At 29.9% G+C, this 14,584-nt stretch overlaps 1 protein-coding gene across 2 annotated transcripts in view; it reads left to right on the top strand.

Moving 5' to 3' along the window:
* The first annotated feature begins 2,918 nt into the window (after positions 1 to 2,918).
* LOC107450463 (tyrosine-protein kinase transmembrane receptor Ror) overlaps positions 2,919 to 14,584 on the top strand; it is a 259,720-nt gene continuing 248,054 nt past the window's right edge. The window contains exon 1 of one of the 2 annotated variants that reach the window (XM_071185114.1): positions 2,919 to 3,273. In XM_071185114.1, the coding sequence (XP_071041215.1) occupies positions 3,135 to 3,273 (139 nt within the window). In that variant the 5' untranslated portion in view covers positions 2,919 to 3,134. Of the gene's footprint in view, positions 3,274 to 6,309; positions 6,665 to 14,584 lie in introns of those variants that run through there. The other variant, XM_043047877.2, reaches the window with a different exon arrangement.

Genomic DNA, 14,584 nt, shown 5'->3' with positions numbered 1-14,584 from the left:
GATAGCAATCGTTATTGCACTCTGAATTGTTATTACACAAATGTCACACACTATGAAGCATATGTAACAATTAAATTAAAATTCACAAAAAACAAACAAAATAATAAACAATTAATAAAAAAATTAACAATTAATGCTAAAAGAACAATTAATGACCATAAAAAACAAGCTAACAATAAATAACTAGGAAAATAATCAACAGTCCTGCTTAAACTAATATCTTACAACCTAATATAAGTTATTTGTTATTTAATCTGCAATAACAGAAGTCCCACTGATGCTACTTTAAGTTGAATTACGCGTATAACTGCAAAATATATTTTCTTTTCAATGTAAATAAAGAGTTTTAAGTTGATAGTATTTAGTATTATAATTTTCCCAATAATCATGAGGTCTAAATTATTTGACGGCACGTCTGTCATTTCATTAAAGAATTTTTTAGAAAAAATGGCACGTTGGTGTATAAAGGTTCGCCACCCCTGGCCTATGCTATTACCAGAAACTTTTCGTTAACCCACCCTCAAAAAAAAAAAGAAAAAAAAAAAGAAAATTATGGCCAAAACAAATTTTGGCTAAGTTTTGAGGTTGGCAAGAGTAAGTTTGAATTTTGCCTCAAAACGTTTGCCCATTTGCCCAGGAAATCGCTTACGCATGTTAGAACCGGAAACTTTTCGTTAGCCCACCCACAAAGAAAAAAAAATTGTGGCAAAAGCTAATTTTGGCTAAGTTATGAAGTTGGCAACCACAAGTTTGAATTTTGCCTCCAAATATGAGTACATTGTAGTCTTTACTATCGTGCAATTCAAAAAACAACGTAAGAGCTGCACGATTGATTTCGGGAAAAGTTGACAACTATTTTTCTTCTATTGCTAATGCTACAAACGCTAAAATAGAATTTCAAAAAACTATTAAAATGAAATTTATTTTTAAAAAAAAATTGTTATGCAATATGTTGCTTATCATCCAAAAATTTTTTAGGCAATATGCTGCTTATCATCCAAAAATTTTTTAAGCAATATGTTGCTTATCATCCAAAAAAATTGTTATGCAATATGTTGCTTATCATCCAACGCGCGGCAGATCATACAATCCCTGTTGCCTTATAAATTTCGTAATATTATGAATATCTTTCTTTAAATACAGCTAGCTCCTCAAAGTTTTAATTTTTTCAGAATTCTACGAATATTACCATCATTCACGAGTACGAATAAATTGCGCAAAACTTTTATTTTTCAGGAAGAGAAAAGCGCAAAACCGAAATCTGAAAAATCAAAAAAACAGGAAGTTTGCATGTAATAAACGACAACACAGGTTTGAGTGTAGGAGGAAACTGAGAGGAAACAGGATTCTTAGGAATACTTCCGATTTTCAACCTCCGATCAAACTTGTTTTGATGTTTATTACACCCACATTCCTTTACTGTAATTTGTCAGATTTTAGTAGCGATTTCGTTCTTTCCTCGCTTAACCATTAACTCACGAAATCCCGATATACGAACTTTTCTGTTTTCACTTTTTGAGAATTATTCTAAAGATGTTTAAGGGAACACCGTGGATAATTTATAGTTGAATACTAAATTGAATATTTTAATCCTGATTTATAAGAGCCATAATAAACTAAATTCATCTTTTGAAGTACTTCTAAAGATTTCTTAGGAATCTCCTAAAATTACAAATATACCCAAATATTTTTTTAAAAAAATGCACGTAAACGAAATTATTTTTCCCTTCAAAATCAGAAAAATGCACTAAAAAATTAAGAAAAAAAAATACCTAAAAAAATACCGAAATACAAAAAGAAATTTGCAAATGTCATCGAACTTTGGATTAAGTCCTTGACATAATTGATTATAGTAGTTTTCGATTTATATCGATTTTGGGCTTTAGCTCTTGATTCCTCAATTTATCTACAAAAAAAAGGTTACGGTTTAAAGTTATGATTGTTATCTATCAATATATTCACATAAAACCATTAGAACAATATAAAAGTACTTCTAAAGATCTCTGAAGAATCTCCTAAAATTTTAAATACACTTAATATTAAAAAAAAAAAAATTCGAAAACTATTTTTTTTCGTCTTTAAAACCTGAAAAATGCACTAAAAATTAAACAAAAAAAGAAAAATTTAATTTATCAGTATCTCAATTTATCTACATAAAAGGAAACGGTTTAAAGTTACGATAGTTATCTATCAATATATTCGCATAAAACCACAAGAAAAATATAAAATTTGCCTCGTGAATTCGAAAGAGATGTTACTTTCTTTAAACGTTTGTGTGACGCATGGGTGACATCCATATATTTATACAGTTAGATAGTATCTAGCAAACCTCCTTCTTCAGAGGGTGAATGTTTAATAAATCTGTTCCATAAAGAAGATTACTCAGTTAGGGATTATTGGGGATGGGGTAGATCACAGCTCTATAAATCTGCTGACTATTTCCCCTCCAACTGATGTAGACTTCAAGCTCATGAAATCGATGAATCTAAACGGGAATTACTATGTATAATATTTCGAGTAGAGAGGGAGCTCCAATCAGCACTCTGCCATTTGAACACAATATATATATATATATATATGTTACGCTTTGAAAGCCTAAACATTGTAAGTTCGTAGTGTGGCCGGTGCTTCTTGAAAAAGATACAGGAAAATACGGTAATCATAATCTAATTTTATTAACGTAAGGGCCAGAGCCCCAGAATGACAACATTACATGCTGGTGGATAGGTATNTATTAAACTTAAAAGCATTTTTTTTCTTCCTCACAAAATATTATTTTAATTACAATAAATCGTTAATTTAAAGCGGCATAACGAAACGCCATAAGCCTGAGAAAAAAAAGAAGAAAAACTCACCACTAGGTGGCAATCATGTTCCGTTCTTCCACCAGTCTCAAGAATCGTCTGCTTTTCCCGTTTAGTGTTAAGTATTCCGCTTCTCGGTACGGATGCGGTCAGGAGCGCTTTATTTAAAACTAACATTGTGATTCGATTTTGGAACGTGTGTTTGTGTGCGGTACTGCCGGGTTTTGGCACCGTTTCTTGCAACAGAAATTTCAGTATTAGGTGTTTTATTTCTTCCGCATTGGATTACTGACAGAGTATTTTTCACTGTGCTGATTTTCTAAGCACAAAATGCCAGGAAAGAGTTGGATTTTTATCACATTTTGTGCTGCGTTGTCTTCTCTGCACTGTCTTGCGGACGGGTCATCAGCGGCAAGGCGGCGATTACCGGCTCCTTTGCCCCCAATCGAAGATGACGTATCGGAAGAAGGTAGGAATATATATATTCAAAATACACATTTTTAACTATTTAATTTTAAGAGACGAAAAAAAGAGGGTTTGTATCAAATTGGGAGTATAGTTTCTAAACTATAAATATTTTTTTTTAAATTTCGATTTAACTGATTGACTAATTTCGTTTGCATTTTGTCATTTAAAATTACACAGTTTAGAATGATATGTAAATTACGAACCATGGAAGGTTTTCGTGGTTTTCCTCTCCGAGTAACGTAAATGTGGGTTAGTCCCATCAAACAAATTTTCCACGAAGGCAAATTTCACCCAATGCTTGATCTAGGAGTTCCCTTGTTTTCAGGATTGGGTTCAAAATTACAAGGTTACGGAGTTGAACATTAGTAGTCGTAAATCACAACTAGGATCGGCAGATGTAAATAAATATAAATGATTTTGAGAATTTTTCTCTGGGCGGAAAAATCTCGCTACATTGGCGATTTTAGTTTTAATAATTTAAAAGTTTCTATAGTCGTGGTAGCCCAGTAGTTGGTTAATCGGACTCCAGTTCAAAGGGGCCGGGACTCGATCCTCGACTCTGCTAAAACCCACCTAGTATACGTGATATACATCCTCGTAAAATCTGTGAAATCGAAAGTTCTGTAGTCGGCTTCTGAACAGTGCCATGGATGAAGGATCTCCCTTCCCCTTTATATCTATGTCTAAATCATGGATATAGCCTCTCGAATGAATGATACTGTCATCTATCTGGGGGATTCTGAGCTAAGAGGTGCTTTCACCCTTGCGGTGCTCTCTTGTCAAACGAAAGAAGCGCCTTCCTGGTTTAATTCGCAAAGCTTAGCTTGGTTTGCGGATGAGCTAGGCTTGTCTAAATGTCGTTAGATACAACAGCGACAACAAAAGTTACTTCAGCGCTCCGTTATCTAGGCCCATAAAAATTTTCGAAATTTGAGAATTATTCATTGATTTTGATAATTTTCCTAAAACTAGAAAAATCTAGCAACATTGGCGATTGTCATAAAATTTAATAACTCTTTAAATAGTAGAGTTATTTATCCATTCTAAAGCCCATATAATTCTTTAGGGTGATAGGTGGTTTATATAGTTTAAAACAATAGTTTTGCTTTAGTGTAAGTCACTTAAATTGTGGCAGTTTTTATTTTTCTTGACGAAGCAACTTCGAGAAACATTGTTAAATAGAATAATCAGCTCACATTATGAAAACTAACTTGACCAACATCGATTGTTATTACAAATTCTAAATAACAGCAAATTTTCGCGTCTAATCCAGGATGCGAACTTTGAACTTTCAGAATTGATTTTGCACTTTGAGAACAATTTTCTCTTAATACTTACTTAAGAATCGAAGAGTTATTTCAAAGTTATATAAGCAGATCTGATTTTTTTTTTTTAAACTTCATTCTAGCGTGTGGGGGAAAAATTGAGCTTTACCGATGCCACCGACCAAAACACAAAAATAAAGAGCATCCTTAGAAATTGCATCTTAGGAAAATGTATATAAAAGTTCTGATCCGTGATGACACGTCATTTCTCCATTTCATTGATCCCAATCTCCTTTTTTTGTTCGATTTTTCCCAGCAGCAAGAAAAACATTCGAAGTGGGAATAGAAGTAAGAATAGAATATAAGAAAAATACAATAATTCGTGCTTCTATCCGTCTCAGCAGCGGGTGGGCTTAACTTGACCCCTTTAACCAGGGTTAAGGTTAATAGAAAGACAAACATTGTAGGGCGTTTGCATGATGACACGTAGGATGCATTTGAATACCGTTTGTAAGGAGGGGTGTGCCAAGTAAAATTATCGTTTGTTCATATCGAATTAAATATAGAATAGTTTCTACTGTTTGTTGCATTAAATGGACATGGATTAATGAATTTGTAATTTATTCTTTTGCAGTTTGTCTCGAAATTTCCAAGTTTCCATATTTTCGTCTAATTTTATTTAGTTTTGTTTTTCAGTTAAATAAACGAAAATAATGACATAAAATAATGAGTTAGAAGTCATAAAATACAAGGTGTGACTATTCATTTTTAGGATTGATTTAATAACTCCCTGAAATATTGTGTGAATTTCATGCCTATGAAATGTGTTTCCAAGAAACCTCCAACTGCCGTAATATATTTCTGGGAAAGTTTGTGAAAGTGCTTTTTCTGAATGCTCTTTAATTTTGACATTCGAAATCCTCAAACCTTGTTCCGTTTCGCAAACAAATATTATGAATTTTAAGGTTGTTAATATTTATTAAAAGGTTGTTAATACGTATTTACTAATATTAATTAATATTTATTGTAGAATTTAGAAAAAACTACTGTGGTTTTTAACCATTAACGGTATAAGTACAACAACAATTGCTTATCACATAAATGCTAGGCCCGAAAAAAATGTGGTGAAACTCAATTGTTTATACCAAAAAAACATTTCTTTTTGCCATCAACTACTTTTAGTATTAACAACAAAACACTGTTCTTTGACCTCATATTACTAATGTATCACGTGTTTGACAGAATTATCTTGTTACTTTGAAAAAAAAGGGTCAGTCTCTTTCTAAAGAGCGCTTGGCGCAAGCCAGATAAATAAACAATTCTATAGAGATCAAAACAAGAAACTCACAACGTAAAGCATTTTTTTTAAAAAAATACAAGATACAATTGAAATATATTGCTGCTACGTATGATACTACTGAGCGTAATAGTGAATCTTGATTCAAAAATTCCGAATAACAAAAAAAGGGAGCGGTAATGTTCTTTTATTAGCGCTGTGTTTATGAAAATTATGAATAAAATAGTACTAACATTTCTTTAACATTTAACTGACATTTTTTCTAAATGTTTAATTTAAATACATTATTAATCTTATTAGCATTTATTTCCTTTCTCAAAATATTGTTACAATTACAATAAATCGTTAATTTTAAACGGCATATCGAAACGCCATAAGCCTAAAATTAAAAAAAAAAAGAAGAAAAACTCACCACTAGGTGGCAATCATGTTCCGTTCTTCCACCAGTCTCAAGAATCGTCTGCTTTTCCCGTTTAGTGTTAAGTATTCCGCTTCTCGGTACGGATGCGGTCAGGAGCGCTTTATTTAAAACTAACATTGTGATTCGATTTTGGAACGTGTGTTTGTGTGCGGTACTGCCGGGTTTTGGCACCGTTTCTTGCAACAGAAATTTCAGTATTAGGTGTTTTATTTCTTCCGCATTGGATTACTGACAGAGTATTTTTCACTGTGCTGATTTTCTAAGCACAAAATGCCAGGAAAGAGTTGGATTTTTATCACATTTTGTGCTGCGTTGTCTTCTCTGCACTGTCTTGCGGACGGGTCATCAGCGGCAAGGCGGCGATTACCGGCTCCTTTGCCCCCAATCGAAGATGACGTATCGGAAGAAGGTAGGAATGGGATTTGTTTGTTTTTATTTAAACGGTTACGAGTATATTCTAATACAAAAAATGTAATGGCATTATAATCACGACCGTTTATTAAATAATTGTCAAATGGATTTGGCTTTATAATTCTGCCCGTACATAAAATAAATGTCAATTAGACATTGATATGTCAATAATATAAAATATGTAATGACATTTATATACTCCGCTCTTTAAATAAATGTCAATTTGATATAAAGGATGTAATGACTTTACTATCACTCCCTTTCTCTAAATAAATGTCAATTAGATATTGAAATGTCAATTGGATATGGCTTTATAATTCTGACCGTAATAATTATTAAATAATAATTCAATTAGATATTGATATGGCAATTACATAAAAAAAGGCAATGCCATCTACGAATTTGACCGTTCATTAAATAATTGTCAATTAGATATAAAGGATGCAATTAATGACTTTAGAATCACTACCAAACATTAAATAAATGTCATTTAGATATTGCAATGTCAATTGGATATAGCTAATAATTCTGACCGTACATTAAATAATTGTCAATTAGTTATTGATATGTCAATTACATAAAAGATGAAATGTCATCTATAAATTTGACCGCTCATTAAAAATATGTCAATTAGATATAAAGGATGTAATGAGTTTGCAGTCACTACCGTGCATTAAGTAATTGTCATTTAGATATTGAAATGTCTATTAAAAGGAGATTCGTGACGGTGCATTAGATATCAATTAGATATTGATATTACAAAGATATTGATATGACGGTACAAAGATGTAAACTCCACCATTCATTAAATAAATCTCAATTGGATATAAGGAATGTAATGATTTTACAATACCGTATATTAAATAAATGTCCTTTAGATATTGAAATGTCGGTTAGATAGGACTTTATATTCATGACAGTACATTAAATATTGATATGACAGTTACATGAAAGTTGTTAACCCAATCATTCATTAAAATTAATTAGATCTAATTCCATCAGATATCATATTTCTATCTATTAATTAGATCTAAATCTATTAGATCTTTAGGTCAAATCAATTTGATCTATCTTTATATCTAATTGATCATGAATATTAATTAGATATAAAGGATGTAATGATTTTACAATCGCTACCGTTCATTAAATAAATATTAATTGGATATAAAGGATGTAATGACTTCACAATCACTACCTTTTAATAAATAAATATAAATTATATATGGCTTTAAAATCCTGACCGTACTTTGAATGTCAATTAGATATTGATGCGTTTATTATATAAAAGATGTAATGACATTTATAAACTCAACCGTTCATTAAATTAATTTAAATTAGATATAAAGGATGTAATGACTTTACAATCACTACCTTTCACCAAATAAATACAATTTAGATATTGAAATGGCAATTAGATATAACTTCATGCTAACGACCGTGCATGAAGTTAATGTTAATTATATATTGATATGTCAACTTAATATGAAGGATGTAATGAGCTTTACTAAACCTGACGTTCATTAAATTAATTTCTATTAGATATAGAGGATTTAATGACTTTAATAATAACGGCATTTTTAAATAAATGTCAATTAGTTATGAAGGATGTAATGCATTTATAACTAAGACTGATCTTTAAAATGTCAATTCGATATTCGATTGTTATGACTTTATAGTCATGACCATTCATTAAATAAATGTCACTTAAATGTTAAATAATTCATACGCTATTTTTTTTCTCTCCCGAAAATGCAGTAGGAATATTCTATAAGTTGAAGTGTTTAAAACTCAAAAATTTTATAAATTACAGATGTGTTGCATAAGTATCATACATGAGTCATACATTTACAATGTATTATTCTAACGATGCTTCATTTCTTCCAATGTATTATCTGAATTAACGTAATTCAAATTAAACGATATCAGAATGTTCCACGCGCAAAAATATTTTAAAGCAGAGATATAATAATTTCCATGGTTCTTTGTTTCATTGTATTATTCTAAATTATTTTCTCCAATGATTTTTAAACGATTGGAAATATTTTACTTGCTGAAATGTTTAAATTTTTTAAAATTGTAAAAATGATTTGTGTTTATCATAGTTGTAAAAAAATACTAAATATCTTTGAAGAATGAAAATTAATAGTTCATTTGCATTTTCGTTACAATAGTTGATTTTATTCATCTATTTAAAAATTTGCTTCATTATTTAATTTTAAAAGTTATCAAGTTCATGACAATTAATGAGAAAAATAACTTTACCTGATTACTGCTAATTAGTCAGTGAAAAAAAAGTTATAAAACAACTGGATAAGTATAGATCCTTATAGACATTACAATCAGGTTTAATTACTAAAAATGATATAGCATTTGCGTTTTTGCTTAGTTGTATGTCACTTACTTATCATCTAAATTAAAGAAAATTGTATTTTCGCTTAAATATAGAGAAATAAGAACAAGTTTAAAAAAAAAAAGAAAAACTGTTGCTCTTGTTGTAAGGTGGGTACAGTTTAACAGGTTTGAGCTATATCATATCAATCTAGAAAATGTATAATTTTATAATTTATTTTTTGCTGAAGTTATGTAACGGAAATCTATATTTATGCATTTCTGCGACTAAGTAAGTTTTCATTTCTTCTTTTCGCTTTGGCTACAAAGAGATGAAATATCAAGCATGTGAGCTATCTTAAGTACGTGTTTGCAAATTTCTGAATGAAAATTCATTCCTCATATGGGCAAAGAAAAGCTGAAACAGACAATAAGATAAGCAATAAATTGGGAAGAATTGAAAAGGTAAAAGCGAATAATTCATATCAACAAACCAAGTGTTTTGTATTACATTTTAATTATACTTATGCTGGTCGATTAATAATAATTTTAATCATTTAATAATGATTAAAATTATTATTAATCGACTAGTATAAGTATAATTATTGAGTATTAGTTGCGCTGTTACACTTTTTAAGTAAAGATAACTTGCTTGAAGAGCTGAAGAAAGCTTTGATGACAGTTAAGAAAAGAAAAAAAAGCGTATTTAAACGAATGTATAATTCAATAACTTATTTATTAACTAAAAAAAATTTACTTTTTTTTAAACAAAAATTAGTTTTAAAGAATTTAATAATTGATTGAAATTCTTAATATTTTATGCTAGAACACGTTTCAAATAGGTCTAACTTTTGTTGCGAGTGAGACGAGTATGGATTTTTTAATTTACATTTTTGTATCCACTTTAATTTTATTCCAAGTTTTGTTTAAATTTTCTTTTAAAACATACGTTTTATTAAAATTTAAGATTATAATTTTATAAATTACACAATTCAAAATTTATTTTGAATTAAAATTACTCCTATGTCTGTTTAAATTAATGTCGTAGTTCTGTTTAAATTAACATTTAAAGTACTTTGTTGTAGACTACTTACATTTAATGTCGTGCAAATCTTCGTAAGAAATCGAATAGCTGTTACACTTAGCTTGACCATCGTAAATTTTTTTTTCTAATTTTTTGATCACTTTTGTTATTAAATTAAAGTATTGCGCAACCGAAATTCATATGTGATAAAGTATATTGAAAAATATAAATTTATCTGACTTGGTGTTTTTATAGGGTTTTATACTTACAGTAGCAATTGGGGCCAATTGTGCCATGTTTATGCTCCAATAAAAATGATATAACGAACGATAATCTTTTGTTTCAGTGCCTTGTTTTAGGACACGGCAGAATAACTTTCCTTTCAAAACAATATAAAATAAAATATAAAAATAAATATTAATAAATAAAGGAAAAGCGATAAAAAATAATTTAGAGTTTAAAATGTCAGATTATTATTAATGATAAAAGCATCGTTTATCCATCAGGGCTTTTTTCTTTTTTTTTCCCCAAGAAATAATTTTAATTATGCCTTTAAATATGTTATTAACTCATTATTAAAATTTACATAACAGAAAAATAATTAAAACTGAGATTTTTTTAGATGTTATGGTTTAAATATTTAATCATGCAAACTATATCAACTTGTTTGAAATGCTTTTGCATTTATCTGTGCCACAAAAGTGGGAAATTGTCAAACGATTTAATTAAAAAAAATTTTTGCTGTCTAAATGATATGTTTACAAGCCTTTTAAAAGGGTTTTAAAAATAGCAAAACGACGTTTAGAATCCCAAAATATTCCGCCATGGTGTAAGTAATCACTGATAAAAATCTTAAAGAATGTTCTAAGGAGGAACTCAACTCAACTCAAATACTAAGGAGGAACTCAACAAGGACTCAACTGTTCACACGGATCTGCCGTGCTGATCTCCGCAATCTTATTATTATTATTCCACGTAGATTATCTCGATAAATTCGATCAAAATAAAACTCCGAATTTAGCATGAGCAACAACAGGACATCATTGTGTGTCCGATTTTAGAAAAAGGAAGAAGCCCTTGTCACTTCCAAGACCCCAAACGGTTTGTTTTTCTTATCTTTTTTTTTTTATATTCCCCCATTGCAAACGATTTCTTTTAACGTTTTTCTTTCTTATCTACGTTTCCTGAGTACAATCTTTTTGCATCGGGGGAGTTACGGCAGATGCGAGTTGCATGTTGCCACCATTCTTACCTCTTTTGAGGGGGGTTTCTGTCTGCCAGAGTATTTTGTTATGACGTTTTTTTCTTCCGTATCAAGCTGGGCGCTATGGTAAGATGGGGGGAAGTGAATTCGTGCTCAGCTACGTGCCTGATTGGACGAAATTCGTCTTGGGGGTGCTTCTGAATTGCGACCCCCGGGCACGTGCTCTCTGACAAGTTTGTATTTTCTTTCCCTTTCTTGGTTGTTAGCAGAGGGGTACCATTTTAGGAAAAAAGGTAGAAAATCACTTGCACCATCAAATTGTTTTAGAGGGGGCTACGGGTACCTGGTACATTTTAAGATACTTCTTTTAAAAATGCCTATATTTGAATTATTTTTTTAAAAAACTGTTTTACCATTTAAAAGGTATGCAAAACATGTAATAAATTTTCTTAAGGTTAAGAAATTGCTGCTTCTAATTTTGGATACAGGGAAATATAATGCTCTAATATTAACGATAATGAATTTATTTTAATTAAAAATAGCATACATGCTTTCATTAATTTAAAAAAAAAGTCTGTTTCATTAGGACAAATACCTCAAACTTTTGTATCTTAAATTTAATATTGATCTAATTTTCTAAGATGTACTGTTTCAATGTAGAAACCATTAATCATTGAGGAAAAATTGCTCGAAATTTCCCATCTGTTGAGGTTGTGTCGTAAATCAATTTTTAAGGGAGGAGTAAACAAAATTTCTTTCGAAATCTTCCCAAGTGGGTAGAGTGCTCACCCTCCAATGAGGTAACGCAGGTTCGAATCCAAGCAATGGTTTTTCAATTTGAATTTTTAGCTCTGACTACGTTGCGGAAGTAAAAATATCCTCAGTGGTTGATGGATCATGGTTTAGAATCTTCTTTCAACCGGATTAACCATGGGAGGTTTTCATGGTTTTCCTCTCCGTGTAAAGCAAATACCAGTTACTTTCATTAAGGAGTCCTCCTTGAAAGCTAGTTTGTTCTCAGGTTTGATCTACGAGTTACCTTGTTTTCTGTGTTGGGTTCAAAATTACAAGGTTATAGAGTTGAACATAGTTGAGAGTCCCAAGATGTGTAGATAAGTGTATTTTAAATATTTTTTTAGAAATCGAATTATTTTTTTAAAAATTATTTTAGCTGACTTTGATTTTTATTTTACGATTAAGAACTATAATTTTCAAATTAGTTGTAATAGCATTGCGGAATTACCCATTTTATAAATAAAATAAAATAAGTATAACTCCAGAGGTAATTATAATTTTGAATAATTATTATTAAAATGTCAATAATTATTATTAAATATAAGACTTTTTTAAAATTCTATTTTTTAGGAGCATTCAACCGATTTTGCTCAAATTTTGTATTTTGCCTTGTAAAATTACATACTTTAAAATTATGTAAAAAATTGTGTGCCTTACAATTCAAATTTTTTTCGACTATTTTCAAATAAAATAATATTTACTAAAAAAATTTTTTTTTGCATGGAATTATCTTTGGATAAACGAATTTTATAATTGTGTGCAACATTTTTTCAATTCGCTTGAAAAGTTCTCGAGATATGGTGAAATACTCAAAAAGTAAAATTAATATTATGGAGTCCAAACTTTGGATCGCTGCCCTGACCTAACTATGGGGACCATAATTCCCAGATTGCGGCTACTCTCTATATCTTAAAATCTTAATCGGTCGAAATAAAAGTTATGTTTATGTGTCTGATTTCGTAACTTAAAATATCGTCTGCAATATGTAGTTAGCCTATTTGAGGTCTCCCCCCCCCCTGTTGAATCATTAAATTGGAGTCCTAGAACGTAACGATCCGATCATTAGATCAAAAGTTATTTAGGGTGTGTGGTCCGATTTTTTTTTTGACGCACTGTACAAGCATTAATTGATATTATTAAAGAAAATACGAAATAAAATTATTAGAAAGAAATTCTTTACTTAAATAAAATTAAATATTTTAGCAATGATGTATTCTAAAAAGGGATTTTTTGGTGCTCTTCTTACTGGTGTTTTTGATCAAGTGTTTTTTCCGGTTGCTTCTTTTTCTGTTTTTTTTCCCGGTATTAGGACAACTAACAAATAGTACTCGAACTGGTACAGCGGAACACAAACATGAAGTGTTAAAAGTACGAGAATATTTCTCATATTTTTCTTATTTTAACCCTTTGACGCAGATGCGATTTCGGTGTCCCTTTTATATATATATATATTTTTTACTGACGCTGTACTTACAAGCAAAAATATATTTTCAGATTTTTTAATTATTAAAAATAATAGTCTAATTGTTACTAAAAAATCTGCTAGATTATCTGAATTATATTTGTACTGGAATATAAAATTCCAAAAAAGTAGCCTCAAATTTATCAATAATTACTTTTGTAAATTAAAGAAATTTCAATGATGAATAATTGTTTCTCTTGGATCTAAATAACTGCAAATTTGGAAAATTATAGTTTGGAAGAGAGCCATGTTTGGAAGATTTTACCTTAAATGAAGAAAAAGACACCTGTGTTTCAAGTAGCCTTTCATAACCATAAATTATAAAAATGCTAAATATAGTATTTTCTACTTATTTTGACCTAAATTAATAAAAAATAATTTAAGAAAACATGAAAAATATGTTTAATAGAAATTCTGCATCAAAAGGTTAATAAATTTAATAGGAAATAATTGCCTTAATCACGTATTAAGATTTTATTAATTGAAATTAGAAAATTTACTTTTGATGATAAAGCTTATGCACGGTACTACTTATACAGTTTTCTTATATAAAAAGTAAGTTTTTAAAAAATTGATTGTGATCCTTTTTTACAAAAATAATCTTAACTTAATAAGCAGAAATCCACTTTCGTAATTTTTTTAAATATATTTTCTCTTCATAAAATGTAATAATTATCTTAATTTTATACGATTCATCAATAAGAAGCAGCAACCACAATTTCGAAATTCTCTTCTCCAAATTCGTACGTAAACTCAATCTAGTTAATTCAGAATAAAAAAATCACTTCGTGTAAGAACCTAACATTGCCTGTACACACAAAAGATGCGTGTGGAATTATTTTACGAACCCGTGCCAAGAGGCCTGGAACTGTTAAATTTGCCCGATGCTTACCTCCCATTATTTTGTACTGAGAACGCCACTTTTTGCCATTAAACGAAAAAGAATAAAATAAAATGAAACAAAACGGGAGAAACAGGAAAAAATGGGGAAGAGTTTAATTTTTTGTTTCTTTTTTACAAATGGAGGCGTGGAAAACATATTGTTTTCGTAATAGCATTTTAACGTACGCTTTTAAGGCCTTTAACAGGTTTTATTTTTCAGAAA

This window comes from Parasteatoda tepidariorum, chromosome 9 (assembly GCF_043381705.1).
Source record: "Parasteatoda tepidariorum isolate YZ-2023 chromosome 9, CAS_Ptep_4.0, whole genome shotgun sequence".
Taxonomy (NCBI): domain Eukaryota; kingdom Metazoa; phylum Arthropoda; class Arachnida; order Araneae; family Theridiidae; genus Parasteatoda; species Parasteatoda tepidariorum.
Note: the sequence above shows the minus strand (reverse complement) of the source record. Positions and strands in the feature narration are given on the sequence as shown.